Here is a 23,578-nt window from a genome sequence, read left to right on the forward strand (position 1 = left end):
TAGGAAGGTGGCCAGGGAAGGCCTCGCTGAGAAGATGACACTTCTAGGACATTCCTTCTAGTCCTGATCTTCTACCGTTTCCCACTGGTAAAGACAGTACATATTTGCCTATCTGACTTTAGAGATCCTTTTCCTAGACTTCAGGGTATCTACTTAGGTCTGAAATCTTCGCCCTTATGTCCTCCCAGCAGTCTCTTGCTCTGGGTTCTTGAAAACCTGACCTTCTCATCGGATCCACTTTACCAGTCCTCTAAGGTTTATGGTAACCGTAAAGCATAGTTACCAGAAAGTTATTAAAGTTATTCCACTCTTCCTTAAGCAACACGTACAGAAAAGTATAACATTTGTATGGCACTCTGGACATAAGCAACCTTGACATAAGAGAAGGTTGCTTATGTCCAGAGCTGAATGGACAGAGCCCCTCCTGGCTGACCTGAAGGGTGAGAGGATCAGTATTTTCACATACCTGTGACCCTTTTGTACCAGGCACACAGGATGGAAAGCTCTTTCCACCTACCATTAAGGAAATACCTGAACCTAGATTCATTAAAACTATGCGGTCTAGATGTCTGATTCCTGTCAATATATTCCCTCCCCAAACTTGTATCCATCTCATTTTTTCTCACCCTTGTCATGGCTTGAGATAGCTTTTTCTTTTTTATTTCAGCTTACTTAGAACACTTGATGTAAATCTGTGTAAAATTTAGAAAATTAACAGTATAAATGGTTAAAAAAAAAAAAAAAGAAGAAAAGAAAAAGGGGAAAAAAAGAACCAAGGTAGATATCTTAGGAGATAAGAATTAAACTTGAAAGCGTACCGTATTTAGATGATCCTGTCTTATTCTGGATATAGAAGGGGGCCATTAATGGAACCCTAATTTTTCTTTGCTTAAATAATCCAGACTGACTGTTTACACTGACTAAAATTACTGAATATTTGCTAAATATTCACTTCACTTTATTGCTGAAAACACATCTTGAGGAAATGACACTAAGGAGTTATATCTTTTCCTTATTAGTTAATGATCACTTCCTTCTAAAGATACCAATGAAAAATCAACGGTAATTGCTTCTAGAATGTGGTATCATTCAGAATGTGTAGACAAGTTGAGTTGTCTAGTATGTTTTTAGACATAGCTCAAATTAATTAGGTAATTGAAAATCTATACTTTGCCTTGTAAACAGACTTTAAAATTCAAGACATATTAGCATATATGATACTGTACCACTTTTGACTACATGTACTGCTCAAGAATTCTAGCACTCCTTTTTCTTCCATTCAAAGGGCATACATTCTAATTCTCTAAGTGGTGTTTTCATTAACTAAATAGCATTTTTCAGGCAGTTTTTGTTCATTACTGTAGCTGTTATTCATAGGTTAGTTTCCCTATTCATTGTTCTGTGCTACCTTGTAATTATTAGTTAATATTAGGGATGAGTGTTCTGAAAGTTGACCACTAGAAATTCTTGTGTTTTCAGTGAATTATTCATTGTAATTAGCTGGAATCAGGCACTTTGGGGAAATAACTGATGAGATACTCATTTAAAATAATCTAACTATATGAATGATATTTATGTAGATCACCAATATTTGCCCTGATTATATATATATACTTAATCAGGTCCAATATTATCCTGTGATTTTGACTTTTCCAGTTTTCCAGTAATCACAGTGAATATAAGTAGTCTCACTCCAGAAATCTCACTTTAAAAAAAAAATTAAAAATAACCACCATGTTTTTTACAGCTTTCCGAACCAATTTGTGAAAAATTCGTCAAAGAATTTGGCAGTAAAGGTGGCAACTCTCCTTTTACTGAGCTAACTTTTCCCTTTGAAGATAAAAAGTTTTTAATTATTTTGGAATGCTTTTGGATAAATAACCAAATAATATGAATTTATATTTGTACTTGAAAATTGTTTAAGTTATGAGTTAATTTGTGAGAGATACTGTTTTTACAGTCCCCATAGCAGTGTCTCATGGCTCTTAGTGCTATGTCCCTAGTTGTTAGAAAAGTACGTCGGGACCAGTGATACCTAAGACAGAAATCTTCGTTCTTTTTAAACAGATATTAAGTATTGCTCTCCCCTCCCATGGCTGTCTGTGCTTCACTTGTCCTCTTTTTCTCCTTTCCTCTGTCAGCTGTCTGGGTCACTGCTCTGGATGGCTCTCCCTGGGTCTGTACATTGCCCTCCAACTCTCCCTCTGTCATCTCGTTTAGTCTCTTTGTGTGGTTCTTTTCTTATGATTTTTGTCTTCTGTGTCTCCCTGGCTTCATTGTCCCCCACCTACAGACTCTTTGTCCTGCAGCCTATGGAATCACGTCTCCCCCAGCCCACCATCTCTGCCTGCCCCTTCCTGACCTGTGTGGTTTACCTGGGCCCACTGCCCTTCACTTCTCTTTGACCAGCCGTGTGATATGTGCCTCCCATCTACACCCTCCCTGCCTGCTCTGTCTTGTCACAGACAGACATCAAGTCACCAGCGATAAATCTGTCTGCTGGCAAATACCCCCAAAACATACCCCTTCAGAGAAACTGCATTGCTTTCTAGTAGTGGTTCAGAACTTCTAAACTAAATATTCTGTGTTACTGAAATGAAAATGCAAAGAGAACATTAGGCACCATAGATAGGTCAAGTATTTACCATTTGTAAAATCCTAAGATGTTCTAAGTTGATTATCAGCACTTTAAAGCAGGGGTATACTTTTAAAAGATTTTGTCTCATCATAGTTCTTAAAATATAGTCCTTTAAAGGAAAATAGTTTTATTTAATGAAACATTTTTTAAAGATAATTTGATCAATGACTTCAGCTTTTAGGTATTAACATTGGTTTAACTGATATGTGATGTCTAAATATTCTTTGAGAACTGGTACTAGTATTTCCATTCATATTATCTCTATCATAATATCCCCTTCAACCATACATATTTCACCCCAAGTATTCAATATGTTATACCAATAAATAAAGAAATCATGTACCAGCTAGTTTATGCATGTTTTGAATAATCTCATGGTACAATCCTTGACAAAATTCAGTTATTTTACATAATTTCTTAATTTCTAAAGTATTATAGAAGTTACTTGCTTTAAAATTTGGGGCAAATAAACATATATATCATTTTAAGCTTTATATAGCAATCATCTTTATAAATGAGACTTTTGTAAGAGACCCTAAATTGAAATTTTCTAATAACCTTCTAAAATCAATATTGGCTTAGAGATTCTTTTGTTTTTAGCTAGTTTCAGACATTTTAAAAGAGCAAAGTGAATTTTTTACTTTTAATTTCCTTTTAATAAATTGCCTTCAAAGAAATTGAGTCTTCTTTCCATTTTAATTTGTGTGGCAAAGTAGCCACACCTTTCCTGCTTAGTTTCCAGAAGGATAGTGATTAAATTTAAAATAAGACATTGTTAATTTAAGGCCACAGATACAAATGATTAAATATAACCAATATGTCGGAAAGCTATTTGTGGAACTAGATGATATGCAGGTTGAATTTTATAATAAAAAGTATAGTTTTCCATAACCATTGTAGTTTAGATTTTTATAGCACTTCTCTTTTGAAGGAATAATCCCTCAGCATTATTTGGTTTTGCTTTTCTTCAGAAATAATATCAAGCATAAAAAATCAACACTGGCAGCAAAGCTTAAATTTTAGAAAATCCAAATTTAATTATTTTTACCAATTAATTAGCTGTTGATTTAATTAGTTTCCCCTAAAATTAGAGCCTAATCCCATGTCTTACTTCAAACTTGAGTTATTCTTGGTTCTCTTGGGGTAAGAAACTAACTGTAAATATTTATTCCTTAATTGTACAAAGATTTATTGAGTACTTAATATGTACTAGGCACTAGTTTAGACTCTAAAGATTGCTAGATATCACTCTTGCCCCTCAAGGAACTCACAGTCTCCTAGGAAAAAAGTGTTTTGTCTATTGCAGAGATTCTCTTGGTTCCGAATCACAGGTTGATCATTGAAATAGGTGAGGTGAAGAGGAAGGTTAAGGACTTATGAACTCCTTCAGGACCCCAATGTAACTCTTAGTTCACTAACAGCTTACTTTATTAAATGGTACCCCACTGCTATCTAAGAGCTATTGCATCTTCTCAAAGTGTCCACCTTCCTTCCCTACTATTATAAGACCCTGACTTTTTACTCTAGCTATACGTTTCAAATGAATGTGTTACTTGTCATTTCAAACTCTTTAATGGTATTAAGTCAGCATTTATGAAGAAGAGCTTTGGATTTAACATGACTGTGAGAAGTTTGTATCCTCCCAAATGTGTGGAGAATTAATTCTATAATATGGCCAGATGAAGATCTACAGTCATACTCTCTATAAAATGAGGATAATACTAGTACAGTCTTACTGGGTTATGGTCAGAATTAAGTGAAATAATCCATACGGGACTGTTAAAATAGTTCCTGGCATATGGTTACAACTCAATGAATACAGGTGGTCCTCGCTTTGCACCGTTCTAATATACACAAATTTCAGTTACCATAGTTTAGTTAAATAACACCAAACCCCCCAAAACAAGGTTCAAAATTTCAGTTACCACAATATATTAACTACTAGTAATTGCATTAAGTACAGCTCTCTATGTAAATAACAGATGCAAATCATGATCAATGACCAATTATATCCCTTTTTTCAAAATCTGTCACTGACCAAACACTGCATATCTGTTATTCAGTTCATACACAGTAGCACTATCTGTATTTATAAAAATGGATGGTCAGAAGAGAGATCTGGCCAACAAAGATGAAAGTGAAGCAAACACATGAAATGCTGGAAGTGAAATTGGAAAGCACTGTGACGAAAAGATGAAGATGTCCCAGAGGAAGTGATACTGGCAAAAAAAACCACTTCACATCAAATGAACTCTCAGAGATATTTCATGACATAGGAAGATTGAAGGGTAAAATGTTGGAAGCTGATCCACACTTAGGAGTGTGAAAGTTAGCCAAGGCATAGAAAAGATTTGCTTGAACTGTATCATAAGTTATATGTCAAGAAAGCAAGCACTATTCAAACTACTCTTAATAAGTTTTTTACAAAGAAATAAAGCATCTTAATTCTCATTGTTCCTAATGTTTTAAAGATGAAGTGTAATGTACTAAATACAATTAGTCTTACTCTTTTTTTCATTCCCCGACCCTATTCATTTTTAGCTGACAGTAAGAAGACTTTTAATGTTTTGACAAAAAAAAGGTCATGGAACTACCGTAGTTTTTTTTCAATGATTATTATGATCACTTTGCCTGGTTTCAGCTTGTATGGTCCTCTGTATAGTCCCACACTACCGTGCAAAGCAAGAACTTCCTATTATTATTAGAAATTATTTTACCCAACAATCAAGTACCATAGTTTTAGAGAAATTGTTCTTTGCTTTTCAATATTTGAGAATTAAAAACTTTCTGTCATTTCTCTCCTGCCTCTTTCTATTTTCTAGATTATCTAAGTCCTGATTCTAGTTATGTCTTGTCATGAGTCTCAGAGCCTCCCAGTACATCTTCTGCAGAAGTACAGTCTTTAAACTCCTCAATTTTCCTATTCTTCAGCATTCTCCCTATTTCACTCTTCCAATTTACTTAAATTCCACCCTTTCCCTTTCACTCTCCTTCCTGCTAGTGTCCTATTCTTCCATATTCTCCCTGAAAGCCTATCAGCTCTTTCACACATCGTCTTCCTTTCAAATGACCCCTGCCCTAGAACATATCCTTATGAGAAACTTCTATAAATTAATCAGTTTCTTCCTTGTGTTTCATCTACTTTTCTGTCAATCATAAAAGACAAGTGTCATTCTTGAATTTAAATTATTACAAGAAATTCTACCACTCTATTTGGTTTACTTCAGTTCATAGTTTCATAGAGAGATTCCAGGGACATTCACAGAGGCCCCAAACTTAATGATGGTAATGGCACCAAAATCAAGTAATTTGGAATCTCCTTAGCAAAAAATAATTCTCACAGCACCTAAAAGAATTGCATCCTATAAACAAAAATTCTGTTCTATTTCTCATTTACTTCTCTGAGCCCATGTCACATCCTAAATTACTGGTTTCATTGGTCATAGCTGTCATTTCTGTTAGGTGTATTTTACTGTGCAGTGTAATAGAAAATTTTTTCACTAAACAAGTTGTGTATCTCCTGCTTAAAAGTGTAAGCAGAGTACAAATTTGAATGCAGAAGACGGTGACTGCGCCCTGACTAGAGTAATCAATGAGAGAACATCCTTAAAGCTTTTCTTCTGTAACCAGGGCAAACTCAGCTAAAAAGTTTGTTTAAATCCTGCTTGGCATAACAAGAACCGTTCAACTTTATCTACCTGTGACTATCTTTGAATATACCTGACTCATCACCATAATGCCTTTCAACTCAGCCCTGCTTAACTCAATCGCTCTTCCTGCCTTATACAGATATTGTAAATCTTTAAGACTTCTGGTGAAGGCGGTAGGGTTTTTATACTTAGTATTATTTTATGGCACAGGAAGTTCATAGCTCATGAATATCACACATCTACAAAATAAAATGGAAAGGTTTTTCTCTCTATACTCTAAAGCTATTTTTAGTCTGATTATGTGGGTTGTGTCATATTTGTGTCATGAGCTGTTATTTCTAAGGAGCAATTATGTCACAGCAGAGTCATTTTTTACAGTAACAAAAAGAACAGCAACAAAATGAAGTAACAACAACAACAAAAAGTCCTTCATCATCTTAATCTGAAATTAAGAAAATCAAGGAAACTTTATGTTGGCAATATGCTACATTCTAGTTTTTCTCTATGTATTTTATAAGTAAAAACACGTCGTTATTCACAAATAGCTGTCCTGTCTTATCTCCTTTACAGAACAGTGCTATTTTATCTATTTTGTGAACTTATCTCATAGAGTAATAAATTATTCTTTCCAGTGACTACACTGATGTGACTAACACTTTTTCCATGTTGTTACAACTTTAATGTTCTTGCTGTATGTACCTTATCTACACTTACCAAGTTTTCTTAACGGCCTAACTTATCTTCAATGTCTCACTTTGTCTTTTTTTTTTAATTAATTTTTATTGGAGTATAGTTGCTTTACAATGCTGTGTTTCTACTGTACAGCAAGTTGAATCAGTTATACAGACACACATAGCCCCTCTTTTTTGGATTTCCTTCCCATTTAGGTCATCACAGTGCATTAAGTAGAGTTCCCTGTGGTATACAGTATGTTCTCATTAGTTATCTGTTTTATGCTTAGTAACAATAGTGTATATATGTCAATCCCAATCTGCCAGTTCCTCCCACCCCACCCCCTTTCCCCCTTGGTATCCATACATTTGTTCTCTATATCTGTGTCTCTATTTCTGCTTTGCACATAAGATGATCTATACCATTTTTCCAGAGTCCAAATATATGCGTTAATATACGCTATTTGATTTTCTCTTTCTGACTTACTTCCCTCTGTATGACAGTCTCTAGGTCCATCCACGTCTCTACAAATGACCCAATTTCATTCCTTTCTATGGCTGAGTAATAATCCATTGTATATGTGTACCACATCTTCTTTATCCATTCCTCTGTTGATGGACATTTAGGTTACTTCCATGTCCTGGCTATTGTAAATAGTGCTGTCGTGAACATTGGGGTGCATATATCTTTTTGAATTATGGTTTTCTCTGAGTATATGCCCAGTAGTGGGATTGTGGGTCATATGGTAATTCTATTTTTAGTTTTTTAAGGAACCTCCATACTGTTCTCCATAGTGGCTGTATCAATTTTACATTTACATTCCCACCAACAGTGCAAGAGGGTGCCCTCTTTTCCACACCCGCTCCAGCATTTATTGTTTGTAGATTTTTTGATGATGGCCATTCTGACAGGTGTGAGGTGATACCTCATTGTAGTTTTGATTTGCATTTCTCTAATTATTAGTGATGTTGAGCATCCTTTCATTTGTTTGTTGGCAATCTGTATATCTTCTTTGGAGAAATGTCTGTTTAGGTCTTCTGCCCGTTTTTGGATTGGGTTGTTTGTTTTTTTGGTATTGAGCTGCATGAGCTGCTTGTATATTTTGGAGATTAATCCTTTGTCAGTTGCCTCATTTGCAAATATTTTCTCCCATTCTGGGGGTTGTCTTTTCATCTTTATGTTTTCCTTTGCTGTGCAAAAGCTTTTACCCTTCATTAGGTCCCATTTGTTTATTTTTGTTTTTATTTCCCTTTGTCTAGGAGGTGGGTCCAAAAGGATCTTGCTGTGATTTATGTCATAGAGTGTTCTGCCTATGTTTTCCTCTAAGAGTTTTATAGTGTCTGGCCTTACATTTAGGTCTTTAATCTATTTTGAGTTTATTTTTGTGTATGGTATGAGGCAGTTCTAATTTCATTCATTTACATGTAGCTGTCCAGTTTTCCCAGCGCCACTTAATGCAGAGGCTGTCTTTTCTCCATTGTATATTCTTGCCTTCTTTATCAAAGATAAGGTTACCATAGGTGCGTGGGTTTATCTATGGGCTTTCTATCCTGTTCCATTGATCTATATTTCTGTTTTTGTGCAAGTCCCATACTGCCTTGATTACTGTAGCTTTGTAGTATAGTCTGAAGTCAGAGAGCCTGATTCCTCCAGCTCCGTTTTTCTTTCTGAAGATTGCTTTGGCTATTCGGGGTCTTTTGTGTTTCCATACAAATTGTGCAATTTTTTGTTCTAGTTCTGTGAAAAATGCCATTGGTAGTTTGATAGGGATTGCATTGAATCTGTAGATTGCTTTGGGTAGTATAGTCATTTTCACAATGTTGATTCTTCCAATCCAAGAACATGGTATATCTCTCCATCTCTTTGTATCATCTTTAATTTCTTTCATAAGTGTCTTTTTTTTTAAATTTATTATTTATTTATTATTTTTATTTTTGGCTGTGTTGGGTCTTCGTTTCTGTGTGAGGGCTTTCTCCAGTTGCGGCGAGTGGGGGCCACTCTTCATCGCGGTGCGCGGGCCTCTCACTATCGCGGCCTCTCTTGTTGCAGAGCACAGGCTCCAGACGCTCAGGCTCAGTAGTTGTGGCTCACGGGCCCAGTTGCTCCACGGCATGTGGGATCTTCCCAGACCAGGGCTCGAACCCGTGTCCCCTGCATTGGCAGGCAGATTCTCAACCACTGCGCCACCAGGGAAGCCCCCATAAGTGTCTTATAGTTTTCTGCATACAGGTCTTTTGTCTCCTTAGGTAGGTTTATCCTAGGTATTTTATTCTTTTTGTTGCAGTGGGAAATGGGAGTGTTTCCTTAATTTCTCTTTCAGATTTTTCATCATTAGTGTATAGGAATGCAAGAGATTTCTGTGCATGAATTTCGTATCCTGCTACTTTACCAAATTCATTGATTAGCTCTAGTCATTTTCTGGTAGCATCTTTAGGATTCTCTATGTATAGTATCATGTCATCTGCAAACAATGATAGCTTTACTTCTTTTCTGATTTGGATTCCTTTTATTTCTTTTTCTTCTCTGATTGCTGTGGCTAACACTTCCAAAACTATGTTGAATAATAGTGGTGAGAGTGGACACCCTTGTCTTGTTCCTGATCTTGGAGGAAATGGTTTCAGTTTTTCACCATTTAGAATCATGTGGGCTGTGGGTTTGTCATATATGGCCTTTATTATGTTGAGGTAAGTTCCCTCTGTGCCTACTTTCTGGAGGGCTTTTATCATAAATGGGTGTTGAATCTTGTTAAAAGCTTTTTCTGCATCTATTGAGATGATCATATGGTTTTCCTCCTTCAATTTATTAATATGGTTTATCACATTGCTTGATTTGCATATATTGAAGAATCCTTGCATTCCTGGGATAAACCCCACTTGATCATGGTGTATGATCCTTTTAATGTGCTGTTGGATTCTGTTTGCTAGTATTTAGTTGTGGATTTTTGCATCTATGTTCATCAGTGATATTGGCCTGTAGTTTTCTTTCTTTGTGACGTCTTTGTCTACTTTTGGTATCAGGGTGATGGTGGCCTCATAGAATGAGTCTGGGTGTGTTCCTCCCTCTGCTATATTTTGGAAGAGTTTGAGAAGTATAAGTGTTAGCTCTTCTCTAAATGTTTGGTAGAATTCGCCTGTGAAGCCATCTGGTCGTGGGTTTTTGTTTGTTGGAAGGTTTTTAATCAGTTTCAATTTTGGTGCTTGTGATTGGTCTGTTTATATTTTCTATTTCTTCCTGGTTCAGTCTCAGAAGGTTGTGCTTTTCTTAGAATTTGTCCATTTCTTCCAGGTTGTCCATTTTATTGGCATATAGTTGCTTGTAGTAATCGCTAATGATCCTTTGTATTTCTTCAGTGTCCGTTGTTACTTCTCCTTTTGCATTTCTAATTCTATTGATTTGGGTCTTCTCCCTTTTTTTCTTGATGAATCTGGCTAATGGTTTATCATTTTGTTTATCTTCTCAAAGAAACAGCTTTTACTTTTATTGGTCTTTACTATCATTTTCTTCATTTCTTTTTCATTTATTTCTGATCTGATCTTTATGATTTCTTTCGTTCTGCTAACTTTGGGGGTTTTTTGTTCTTCTTTCTCTAGTTGGTTTAGGTGTAAGGTTAGGTTGTTTATTTGAGACGTTTCTTGTTTCTTGAGGTAGGATTGTATTGCTATAAACTTCCCTCTTAAAACTGCTTTTGCTACATCCCATAGGTTTTGGGTCGTTGTGTTGTCATTGTCATTTGTTTCTAGGTTTTTCTTACTTCCTATTTGATTTCTTCAGTGATCTCTTGGTTATTTAGTAACATATTGTTTAGCCTCCATGTGTTTGCATTTTTTTACAGATTTTTTCCCTGTAATTGATATCTAGTCTCATAGCGTTCTGGTCGGAAAAGATGCTTGATAGGATTTCAAGTTTCTTAAATTTACCAAGGCTTGATTTGTGAACCAAGATATGATCTATCCTGGGGAATGTTCCATGAGCACTTAAGAAGAAAGTGTATTCCGTTGTTTTTGGATGGAATGTCCTATAAATATCAATTAAGTCCATCTTGTTTAATGTGTCATTTAAAGCTTGTGTTTCCTTATTTATTTTCATTTTGGATGATCTGTCCATTGGGTGAGTGGGGTGTTAAAGTCCTCTACTATGATTGTGTTACTGTCATTTCCCCTTTTATGGCTGTTAGCATTTGCCTTATGTATTGAGGTGCTCCTATGTTGGGTGCATTAATATTTACAATTGTTGTATCTTCTTCTTGGTTTGATCCCTTGATCATTATGTAGTGTCCTTCTTTGTCTCTTGTAATAGTCTTTGTTTTAAAGTCTATTTTGTCTGATATGAGAATTGCTACTCCAGCTTTCTTTTGATTTCCATTTGCATGGAATATCTTTTTCCATCCCCTCACTTTCAGTCTGTATGTGTCCCTAGGTCTGAAGTGGGTCTCTTGTAGACAACATATATACGAGTCTTGTTTTTGTATCCATTCAGGCAGTCTATGTCTTTTGGTGGGAGCATTTAATCCATTTACAGTTAAGGTAGTTATCGATATGTATGTTCCTATTACCATTTTCTTAATTGTTTTGGGTTTGTTATTGTAGGTCTTTTCTTTCTCTTTTTTTTCCTGCCTAGAGAAGTTCCTTAGCATTTGTTGTAAAGCTGGTTTGGTGGTGCTGAATTCTCTTAGTTTTTGGTTGTCTGTAAATATTTTAATTTCTCCATCGAATCTGAATGAGATCCTTGCTGGGTAGAGTAATCTTGGTTGTAGGTTTTTCCCTTTCATCACTTTAATATGTCCTGCCACTTCCTTCTGGCTTGCAGAGTTTCTGCTGAAAGATCAGCTGTTAACCTTATGGGGATTCCCTTGTATGTTATTTGTTGTTTTTCCCTTGCTGCTTTTAATATTTTTTCTTTGTATTTAATTTTTGATAGTTTGTTTAATATGTGTCTTGGCGTGTTTCTCCTTGGATTTATCCTGTATGGGACTCTCTGCACTTCCTGGACTTGACTATTTCCTTTCCCATATTAGGGAAGTTTTCAACTATAATCTCTTCAAATATTTTTTCAGTGCCTTTCTTTCTCTCTTCTTCTTCTGGGACCCCTATAATTCGAATGTTGGTGCATTTAATGTTGTCCCAGAGGTCTCTGAGACTGTCCTCAATTCTTATCATTCTTTTTTCTTTATTCTGCTCTGTGGCAGTTATTTCCACTATTTTATCTTCCAGGTCACTTATCTGTTCTTCTACCTCAGTTATTCGGCTATTGATTCCTTCTAGAGAATTTTTAATTTCATTTATTGTGTGGTTCATCATTGTTTGCTCTTTAGTTCTTCTAGGTCCTTGTTAAACGTTTCTTGTGTTTTCTCCATTCTATTTCCAAGATTTTGGTTCATCTTTACTATCATTCCTCTGAATTCCTTATCAGGTAGACTGCCTATTTCCTCTTCATTTGTTTGGTCTGGTAGATTTTTACCTTGCTTCTTCATCTGCTGTGTGTTTCTCTGTCTTCTCATTTTGCTTAACTTAGTGTGTTTGGGGTCTCCTTTTCGCAGGCTGCAGGTTTGTAGTTCCCATTGTTTTTGGTGTCTGCCCCCAGTGGGTAAGGTTGGTTCAGTGGGTTGTGTAGGCTTCCTGGTAGAAGGGACTGGTGCCTGTGTTCTGATGGATGAGACTGGATCTTGTCTTTCTGGTGGTAAGGCCCGTGTTCAGTGGTATGTTTTGGAGTGTCTGTGACCTTATTATGATTTCAGGCAGCCTCTCTGCTAATGGGTGGGGTTGTGTTCCTGTCTTGCTAGTTGTTTGGCATAGGGTGTCCAGCACTGTAACTTGCTGGTCATTGAGTGGAGCTGGGTCTTAACATTGAGATGGAGATCTCTGGGAGAGCTTTCGCCATTTGATATTACGTCGAGCCGGGAGATCTCTGGTGGACCAATGTCCTGAACTCGGCTCTCCCACCTCAGAGGCACAGGCCTGACACCAGGCCTGAGCACCAAGACCCTGTCAGCCACATGGCTCAAAAGAAAAGGGAGAAAAAAAGAAAGAAAGAAAGAAAGAAAACAAAATTAAATTATTAAAATAAAAAATAAAAAAATTATTAAAAATAAAAAAATTAAAAATAATTTAAAAAGACAAAAAAGGAAAGAATGATGATAGCAACCAAACCAAAAAACAAAGCTATCAATGATAACAAGCGCTAAAAACTATACTAAAAAAGAAAAAAATAAAAAAGACAGAACTCTAGGACAAATGGTAAAAGCAAAGCTGTACAGACAAAATCACACAAAGAAGCATACACATACACAATGACAAAAAGAGAAAAAAGAAAAAATATATATCTATATATATAAAAAGAAAAAAAAAGGAAGAGAGCAACCAAATCCATAAACAAATCTACCAGTGGTTAATAGACTCTAAATACTAAACTTAGATAAACGTAAAACCAGAAACAAATTAGATGCAGAAAGGAAACCCGAAGTCTACAGTTGCTCCCAAAGTCCACCACCTCGATTTTGGGATGATTCATTGTCTATTCAGCTATTCCACAGATGGAGGGTACATCAAGTTGATTGTGGAGGTTTAATTGGCTGCTCCTGAGGCTGCTGGGAGAAATTTCCCTTCCTCTTCTTTGTTTGCACAGCTCCCGGGGTTCAGCTTTGGATTTGGCCCCACCTCTGTGTGTAGGTCGCCTGAAGGTATCTGTTCTTTGCCCAGACAGGATGGGGTTAAAGTAGCAGCTGATTAGGGGGCTGTGGCTCACTCAGGCTAGGGGTGGAGGGAGGGGTATGGAACTTGGGGCGAGCCTGCAGTGGCAGAGGCCGGCATGACATTGCAACAGCCTGAGGCGCACTGTGTGTTCTCCCGGGGAAGTTGTCCCTGGATCACAAGACCCTGGCAGTGGCGGGCTGCACAGGCTCCCAGAAGGGGAGGTGTGGATAGTGACTTGTGTTTGCACACAGGCTTCTTGGTAGCTGCAGCAGCAGCCTTAGCATTTCTCCGGTGTCCGCACTGATAGCCATGGCTCACGCTCGTCTTTGGAGCTCATTTAGGCGTTCCTCTGAATCCCCTCTCCTCGCGCACCCCGAAACAATGGTCTCTTGCCTCTTAGGCAGGTCCAGACTTTTTCCCGGACTCCCTGCCGGCTAGCTGTGGCACACTGGCCCCCTTCAGGCTGTGTTTACGCAGCCAACCCCAGTCCTCTCCCTGGGTCTGACCTCCAAAGCCTGAGCCTCAGCTCCCAGCCCCCACCCGCCCTGGTGGGTGAGCAGACAAGCCTCTTAGGCTGGTGAGTGCTGGTTGGCACCGATCCTCCATGCGGGAATCTCTCCTCTTTGCCCTCTGCACCCCTATTGCTGTGCTGTCCTCCGTGGCTCCGAAGCTTCACCCCCGCCACCCCCCATCTTCGCCAGTGAAGGGGCTTCCTAGTGTGTGGAATCTTTTCCTCCTTCACAGCTCCCTTCCAGAGGTGCAGATTCCATCTCTATTCTTTTGTCTCTGTTTTTTTCTTTTTTTCTTTTGCCCTACCAAGGTATGTGGGAGTTTCTTGCCTTTTGGGAAGTCTGAGGTCTTCTGCCAGCATTCAGTAGGTGTTCTGTAGGAGTTGTTCCGCATGTAGATGTATTTCTGATGTATTTGTGGGGAGGAAGGTGATATCCACGTCTTACTCCTCCGCTGTCTTGACGGTCTCTTGCCTGTAATTGATTTTTAATCTCATAGCCTTGTGGTCGGAAAAGATGCTTGGTACGATTTTAGGTTTCTTAACTTTACCGAGGCTTGATTTGTGACCAAAGATGTGATCTATCCTGGAGAATGTTTTATGTGCACTTGAGAAGAAAGTGTATTCTGCTGCTTTTGGTTGGAATGTCCTGTAAATTTCAGTTAAGTCTATCTGGTCTAATGTGTCATTTCAGGCTTTTGCTTCCTTATTAATTTTCTGTCTGGATGATCTATCCATTGATGTAAGTGGCATGTTAAAGTCCCCTACTATTATTGTGGTACTGTCAATTTCCCCTTTTATGGCTGTTAGCATTTGCCTTATGTATTGAGGAGCTCCTATGTTGGGTACATAAATTCTTACAATTGTTATATCTTCTTCTTGGATTGATCCCTTGATCATTATGTACTGTTCTTCCTTGTCTCTTGTAACATTCTTTATTTTAAAGTCTATTTTGTCTGATATGAGTATTGCTACTCCAGCTTTCTTTTGATTTCCATTTGCATGGGATCTCTTTTTCCATCCCCTCACTTTCAGTCTATATGTATCCCTAGGTCTGAAGTGGGTCTCTTGTAGACAACATATGTACGTGTCTTGTTTTTGTATCCATTCAGCCAATCTGTGTCTTTTGGTTGGAGCATTTAATCCATTTACATTTAAGGTAATTATTGATATGTACGTTCCTATTCCCATTTTCTTAAATGTTTTGGGTTTGTTATTGTAGGTCTTTTCCTTCTCTTATGTTTCCTGCCTAGAGAATTTCCTTTAGCATCTGTTGTAAAGCTGGTTTTGTGGTGCTGAATTCTCTTAGCTTTTGCTTGTCTGTAAAGCTTCTGATTTCTCCATCAAATCTGAATGAGAGCCTTGCTGGGTATAGTAATCTTGGTTGTAGGTTTTTCCCTTTCATCACTTTAAATATGTCCTGCCACTCCTTCTGGCCTGCAGAGTTTCTGCTGAAAATCAGCTGATAAACTGATGGGGATTCCCTTGTAGTTATTTGTTGCTTTTCCCCTGCTGCTTTTAATATTTTTTTCGTTCTATTTCATTTTTGTTAGTTTGATTAATATGTGTCTCAGCATGTTTCTCCTTGGATTTATCCTGTATCGGACTCTCTGTGCCTCCTGGAGTTGATTGACTATTTCCTTTCACATGTTCGGGAAGTTTTCTACTATAATCCCTTCAAATATTTTCTAAGGCCCTTTTCCTTTCTATTCTTCTCTGGTACCCCTGTAATTCGAATGTTGTTGCCTTTAATGTTGTCCCAGAGGTCTCTGAGACTGTTCTCCTTTCTTTTCATTCTTTTTTCTTTATTCTGCTTTGTGGCAGTTATTTCCACCATTCTGTCTTCCAGGTCACTTATCCGTCCTTCTGCCTCTGTTATTCTGCTGTTGATTCCTTCTAGTGTATTTTTAATTTCAGTTATTGTTGTTCATCACTGATTGTTTGTTCTTTAGTTCTTCTAAGTCCTTGTTAAACATTTCTTGTATCTTCTTGATCCATGCCTCCATTCTAATTCCGAGATCTTGGATCATCTTCACTATCATTGCTCTGAATTCTTTTTCAAGTAGGTTGCCTATTTCCTCTTCACTTATTTGGTCTTGTGGGTTTTTACCTTGCTCTTTCGTCTGCAACATATTTCTCTGTCCTCTCATTTTGTCTAACCTACTGTGTTTATGGTCTCCTTTCTGCAGGCTGCAGGCTCGTAGTTCCTCTTGCTTCTGTTCTCTGCCCCCTGGTGAGTGAGGTTGGTTCAGGGGCTTGTGTAACCTTCCTGGTGGGAGGGACTGGTGCCTCCGCTCTGGTGGGTGGAGCTGAACCTTTTCCCTCTGATGGGCAGGGCCCCATCAGGTGGTGTGCTTTTTGGAGTGTCTGTGAGCTAGTTCAGCTTTAAGTAGCCTGTCTGCTGATGGGTTAGGCTGTGTTCCTGTCTTGCTGGTTGTTTGGCATGAGGTGTCCAGCACTGGAGCCTACAGGCAGTTGGGTGGAGCTGTGTCTTGATGTTGATATGGATACCTTGGGAGAGATCACACTGATTAATATTTCCTGGGCCCAGGAATTCTCTGGTGTTCCAGCATCCTGGACTCAGTGCTCCCACCCCAGAGGCCCAGGCCCGACCCCTGGCCAGGGAGCCAAGAGCCCGCAAGCTGCACAGTGCAGCCAGAGGGACAAAAAAAGAAAAGAAAACAAACAGACAAACAAAACCCAAGACAAATAGCAAAAGCAAAAACAAAGAGCAGCAACAACAACACAACACACACACACAGAAAAAAAAGAGAACAAAGAAAAGAATTCAAAAATGAGAACAGTCAGTAAGGACTAAACTAACAAAAACAAAAAATGAAAAATAAAAACAGAAAGCAAACAAATAAACCAGAAAGTGAAGAAAACATAAAATATACATATAAAAACAATAAAAAAGAATAAAATAAAAAACAAAGACCAAAAACAAGAAAAAACACAAAACAACAAAAATAAAGTAAAAATAGAAAAAAAAATGTATATATTAAAAAAAGAAAAATAAAAAAGGTAAAAAATAATAAAAGCAACAACACCAACAACTGAACAAAATGAAACAAACCAAAAAAAATAATCGTAATAAGAATATTTTCCTGGGGCCTGCTCTGTCAGTGCCCTTGCTCCCCGAGTGAGCCAGAGCCAGTCTCCACTTCCCCTGGAGGCCTTCCAGTACTTCTAGGTCAGTCTCTGGACCTGCTGTGGACTCTTTGGGGCCAGCTCAGACCCTGACCTGGCCTAACTCCCCCGTGTTCTTGCCACCAGAGTCCACTGCTGCAAAGGCCAGACCAGTCTCAGTTGTGGGAACACTCATTGTCCATTCAGGTATTCCACAGATGCGGGATTTACCAAGCCGATCTTGGGGATTTAATCCGTGGCTTGTGCAGCTGCACAGAAAGATTTCCATTCCTCTTCCTCAGTCGCACCGCCCCTGGGGCTCAGCTTTTGTTTTGACCCCGCATCCGCCTGTGCGCCATCCTTAGGCATCTGTTTCCTGCCCAGCTGAGAGGGAGTGAAAGCAGTGGCTGCTTGGGGCTGGGGTGGGGTACAGAGGGCACAGTTGGGGTGTTTGTGAGTTGCCTGCAGCAGCAGGGACCAGCAGGCCATTGCAACAGACTGTGGCACGCTCACTGTGCCAGGAGTACCTCCCAGAGACCGTGGAGGCAGGAGCTGGCATGCGGGCGCAGGGGCAGCCCCCCCAACTCACCACTCAACAATGATGCCTCACTTTCCAGGCAGACGACGCTTCCCCTAGGGGCATTCAGAGCCACACATCCCCTGACACCCGTCCCCTCTGCTGTATCTGCGCAGCCAACAGAGCTCCTCTCCCTGATCTGCTCTCCCAACCCCACACTTTAGCATTCAGCCCCTGCCAGCATCAGTAGACTCCCGTCCCAGGCAGGGGAGCCCAGGGCTGATTCCCAAGGAGGCTTTGGGATGGGCGGCGCTCAGGCCCCTGGAGCCCACACGGGCGTAGGATACCCTGGCCTGAGGGGCAGGCAAGCCCACTCAGATGGGAGCCCCTCCCAGTGCCTGTGGAGGCGGAAGAAGCCAGCAGGTGGGGAGAGGGTTTGTAACAGCGGCCCTGCCCCTTGCGTGCTACTCAACAATGACGCCTTGCTTCTATGGCGTCCCACGCTTTTTCCGCAGACTTTCCCGGTTGTGGAGCTCCTTACTCCTGTCCCTTCAGGCTGTCTTTTCACAGCCAACAGCTGTCCCCTCCTGGGTCCGCACTCCAAATCCCACTTTCCAGCACCAAGCCCTGCCCTCCACAACTGGCAACTCACGACTCAGGCTGGAATGCGCAGAGCTGCGGTGTAGACCACTTGTGTAGTTCTTACCTTGTTCTGCCTTCTGCAGACTGTCTGCTGTATTCTCCTTTGATCCCCCAAAAGTCCTTTTCTGTCACAGCTAATTTCCCCGCCGTGAGGGAGTTTTTCTGAGTGCGGGGACCTCCCCTCACCTTCAGCTTCCCGCCAGGGTTGCTGGTCCCTTTTTTGATTCCTCTTTTCTTTTTTTCTTCTTTCTTTCCTCCTACAGGTTATGAGGGGATTTTTCTTGTCCTTTTAGGTGTCCGAAGTCTTCCGCTAATGTTCAGCCGGTGCTCTATGACAATTGTTCCATTTGTAGATGTATTCTTGATGTATTTGTGAGGAGAGACGAATTCCGCGTCCTTCTATTCCGCCATCTTGACTCCTCCCCCTCACTTTGTCCTATATAATTTTCTACTTGAAAATCCACCCAGAGAATTGACAGTTTAATCATTGCAGTGTATTCTGAGGCAGTTTCAGTGAACTAAATTGTTGTGGTGTGTGGTGTTAACTCTCACTGTGAGGTGGGAGGCCTCTTTCCTTCCTGGACAGTTATCACAGTTCTCCTGGGTTTCTCACTTTACTTCCTGGACCCAGAGAGGGACTTCCCAGTAACTGGTCTCTGGGTCTTGTCTCCTGCCTTTGCTTTTTGTCTCCTTGACGAATGTGGTTCTTGGGGACCTATACCTGCCCTTCTGGTGACAGTGCCTTTACACACTGATGCCTTGTCAGTGCTCAGTTACTAGGATACATGCAGAGTGGGAAAAACTATAAAATTGGCACCATCTAGCGGGCCTGGCCCTCTCTGCCTGACTTGTACATTATTCTTAGATCTTCTCTGTTGATCTAATTACATTCAAAAAGTATTTTTTGGAGCCTCCGACAGAGAAATGAAACTCCTCACATAGTCTTGAACAAAGCTGTGTCCTCCATCTGGGGCATGAGCAGCTTTGGGAGAGATGCATTTGGAGAGATGAGGAAGCAAGGATCACCTTCCTAGTTAACAAGATAACTGATCAATAGGATGATGTAAATCAAAACCAGATCTCCCTCACATCCAGGTGCTTTTATGCACTTACCATCCTCAGAGTACTGTGGATAGCTCAGGCATTAGTACATTGTTTGGCACATAAGTACAAAATAAATGGTATCTGTAATGTCCATTCAGAGACATTTCCGTATCTCCTGGGTGGGAGCTATGACATGAAACTCCAGCCAACTTTATAAAGCAGCCAATGTATCTGAGTGGAAAGACACTAAGTTCAGAGAGGAGGGAGATCACTGTAGTCCTGAGTGTATTGGCCAAGCTTTTCAAAGAGATGAAACTTGAACCAAGACCTACAAGGACGTTTATCATTAACTTTGCCTCCACTGTTTTCTGCTTCTTACCATTAGGGATCTTGGCAGTTGGTTTTGACATCTTAGAGTAGAAGCTACTTAAGGAGAGCTTAATTTCACAAATCCTGATGCTTTGTGTATTTCAGCTTAAAACTTAACTTTCTCTTAATTCCAAAGATCCTAATAATAGAAAACCGTTAACTTCTCTTTGGGCAAGTGTAGCTGTCCTGCTCTCCTGGCAGTTTCCCTTCTCCTCCATTTAGGTTATAAATACACAGGGCCTGGGACGATGTGTTTCTTATCCTTACTTTATAATTCCCTACGGATAAGACTGGCCTGATTCTTACATTGTAATCTAATCACTTACTAAGGGGTCTCAGGGTTTGTTGAAGGTGATGGATTAGCCTCTCAAGCGCCCCAGCCCAAACAGTGCTGGTTGTCTTGGGCATTCCCATCACCTGCCTTCCCTGATCCCTATTTCTGTTCCAACCAAATATGCTCCTGCTTTTTTCCCCTGATCACCCCATTTCTATAGCACATTAAATATACTTTTAAGGAGGTGTCAAGACTTCTCTTAAGAATATGGGGTTTTATTCGCAATAACACGTATACATAAACCAGGAGATAGGCACAGTGGCAGATGAGATCCGACCAAGTACAGAGACAACGTTAATTGAGAGTATCCAAGTTAATTTAAAACCCATCAAGTTCATATACCCTTACTTTTTAATTTAGTAAATGTTTTTAGCTACTGTGTTTTATTTCAGTTAATATAATGAAGCTTTCCTCACTTTTTCCAATTCACTAAAAACATTTTTACTCATCTATTGTTTTTAGACAACTTATGAAGCATTTCTCTGTGGTTTTCTTTTGCAAATGGGCTGGTTTCACTATGTGGGCCTTAACTTATATAATTGTTGTCTTTTATTCTCTTTGTGATCCACCTTTCATTGTGTTTAGCAGGCACTGGTTGCTTTGGAATATTGAAAAAACAGCATGTAGGTATACTTAGAAAGAATAGATAGCAGTGAAATTTTGTATATTGCAGACTGTTTTTCATAGACTGTCATCTTAAAACATAACCCAAGGCAAATGTGGAAGTCTTCTCACCATTAATGCTGCAGAGATTCATTTATTTAACATTAAACAGATATCTCTTGACTTCCCACTTTGTGCCAAGTATAGTTCCAAGTGCTGAGAATCTAGCAATAAGCCAGACAGACAAGGACCTTGCTCTTTACCAGCATATATTCTAGCCAGGATTGCAGTGGAGATGCAGGCATTAAACAAATAATCAGATACACAGCCTGTAGAGATGACAGTGATTTCTTGATTCTTTCTCCCTCTACCATGGCTTCAAGGCCATTTCTACAACCTTATTTTCTATAGTGTTGAGTTGAATTTAGTCTCATAGTACTACTACCCCCATCTACATAAGGGCCTGTTCTAGTACAGGAGAGAAAGTATGGAGAGGCACCTGGTAGGGTCAAGTTTCTCATTGTTAAACTGAAACTAAATGTACTTCACTCTCAGGACTGTAGAAGTGAGGATTCATTCACTCATTCAGCAAACATTTATTGAGCAGTGTATCACTCAGGGTTCTATTATGTTCCAGGCTGTATAACATCTACATGCATGCCCCTAAGTACCTAGCTGGAAAGACAGAGACATAAAATAAGTAATTACTGATAAATGTTACAGTAAAAATATATATCGAGTACAAGGAGGGGGCCACAAAAGCATTAATTAACTCTGCCTGGGGGAAGGTCTCACCATAAAGTGTCCTCTAAACTGTGACTTAAAGGTGACTGGAAATACAGCACACTTCATTTACTCAGGAATGTTTACTGAGCCAAGCACAGTTGTGGGCCCTGTAGACATAGCAGTGAACTAGGCAAAATCCCTGCTCTCTTGGCAGCACAGAGACAAACAATAAACAGAGAGATAAATAATTATATATTAGGTGGCAGTACCTGTTAATATAAAAAAACAAGTAGGTTAATAAAGGGAACAGAGAGTGACACGGGTTGCTGTTTTAGGAAGAGTGGTCAGGGAAAGCTTCTCTAATGAAGTGACATTTGAGCAGAATCTTGAATGATATGAGAGAATGAGACCAACAAGCAGGGGAAGCTGTTTCTGATAGAAGGAGCAGCATGAAGAAAAGCATAATAGCCACAAAAATTGTGGCATCTTTATTACAAAGTGAAGTATTCTCACTGAGCATGGATGGAATAAGCTGGGGGTGCAGAGAGCTTGGGGGAATGTGGTAGATGAGGCTGGGAAAGGAAGGAAGAGGGGGCCAGATGGTGAAAAACACTGTGTTCCATACTCAGGATTTTGAATGCCCACCTTGTTGACTGGGGAAAGAGGAGGTCGATTTTGAAAAAATTTAAGAGAAAAATGACATGGTTAGATTTTTTTTTCATTTGGTTGGGTTTGGTTAGGTTTGTTTTGGTTTGGTTTGGTTTGGTTTGGGGGAAATTACCTCTAGCACAGGTATGAAAGATAAACTTGAAAGGAGACGCAGAAGAAACCAATTGTAAGGTTATTATGATAATGCAAGTGAGAAATTATTTGGCCTAAATTAAAACAGTAAAGATGAGGCTAGAGAGGAGATCATAGAGCTCAGCTGTTTCAGGAGACCCACAATGGAAGATTTGATGCCCTACGGAGCATGGGAAAGGTCAAGAACAATTCCTGGGTTTCAGTTTGGGTGACTGAGTGGGTGATAATGCCATCAACCAGCTCAGGGAGACCTTAGAGGAGCGGCAGGCTTAGAAATGCATATAATGAATTTGATTTGGGGCAATGGGAAATACAGACTGGAAATTAAAAGAAAAGTCAAGGCTGAAATACAGGTTTGACTGTTACCAGCGTTTCATGGAATTTAAAACAGAGGCGCAAGAAGAGTAGTCAGCATTGTCAGATACTGCAGAGAAGTTTAATAAGATGAAGACTTTGAAAAGCCCGTCAGATTTGACAGTTGGAAGGTCCCCAATGACTTCATCAAGAGCAGTTCCAGTAGATGTGGGTAAAGTAGAGCCTCATCATGGTTGAGCTGGAGAGTGAAAGGGCAGGAGGCTGGGATTATCCAGCCAAGATCACTGTCCTCTCTTCTTTCCTAAAGCTCCTCCTTGGAAGCTTTGAGCCTGAGGTCTGATCTTCTCTTCCCCTTCCCTCCTTAGCTTTCTCCACCCAGGGCCTAGGACTGGTTACCCGAGCCGGGGACATGATGGAGGGACAAATATTCTAAGACCCCTGGGTCTCTGATGGGAGAGGTGTCAGGGATAGGGGAGCCTGATGTTGGTGAGTAAGGTATTGCAAGGAGTGTCCTCAGTGGGGAACAGCAGGCGGGGCCAGTCCAGAGACCTGTCTCCAGAGGGGAGAAAGACGAAACACACAGGCCTCTGTTGTATGTGGAAACTCCGGACCAGGAAGCTGAGGTAGGATGGGGAGCAAAGGACTTGAAGGACTGGTGGGGCAAACGTGGAATTAGTCAGGAAACTTGGCCCCAGTGAGGGTGGAAGCTGACAAAGTGCAGGGGTGGGGGACCGAATCTGACAGTAAACTGATGTGAACTAGAAATTCAGGCAGGCATGCTTAGGTTTCCTAGGGCACAGGGACTGAAGATGTGCAGTGGAAAGACGTTGGCAGTACTTGTGACCATGAAGATAGCAGTGAGGGGACAGTTAATGAGTGAAGGGGTAGCATAAAGAGAAAAAAAAAACTGGCATAAAGATATTTAACAAATATTTGTGAAG

The 23,578-nt window shown here is 39.8% G+C and overlaps 1 protein-coding gene across 9 annotated transcripts in view; it reads left to right on the forward strand.

The window, feature by feature from the left end:
* The window catches only part of ARB2A (ARB2 cotranscriptional regulator A), a 432,252-nt gene that overhangs the window by 286,023 nt on the left and 122,651 nt on the right, over window positions 1-23,578 (forward strand). The window contains exon 11 of one of the 9 annotated variants that reach the window (XM_082458185.1): window positions 23,003-23,577. The exons of the other annotated variants lie outside the window; for them this stretch is intronic. Within the exon in view, the coding sequence (XP_082314311.1) occupies window positions 23,003-23,070 (68 nt within the window). The 3' untranslated portion in view covers window positions 23,071-23,577. Of the gene's footprint in view, window positions 1-23,002; window position 23,578 lie in introns of those variants that run through there. 9 annotated transcript variants of the gene reach the window in all.

Source organism: Balaenoptera physalus (genome assembly GCF_965194825.1).
Source record: "Balaenoptera physalus genome assembly, chromosome: 3".
NCBI classification, from domain to species: Eukaryota; Metazoa; Chordata; class Mammalia; order Artiodactyla; family Balaenopteridae; genus Balaenoptera; species Balaenoptera physalus.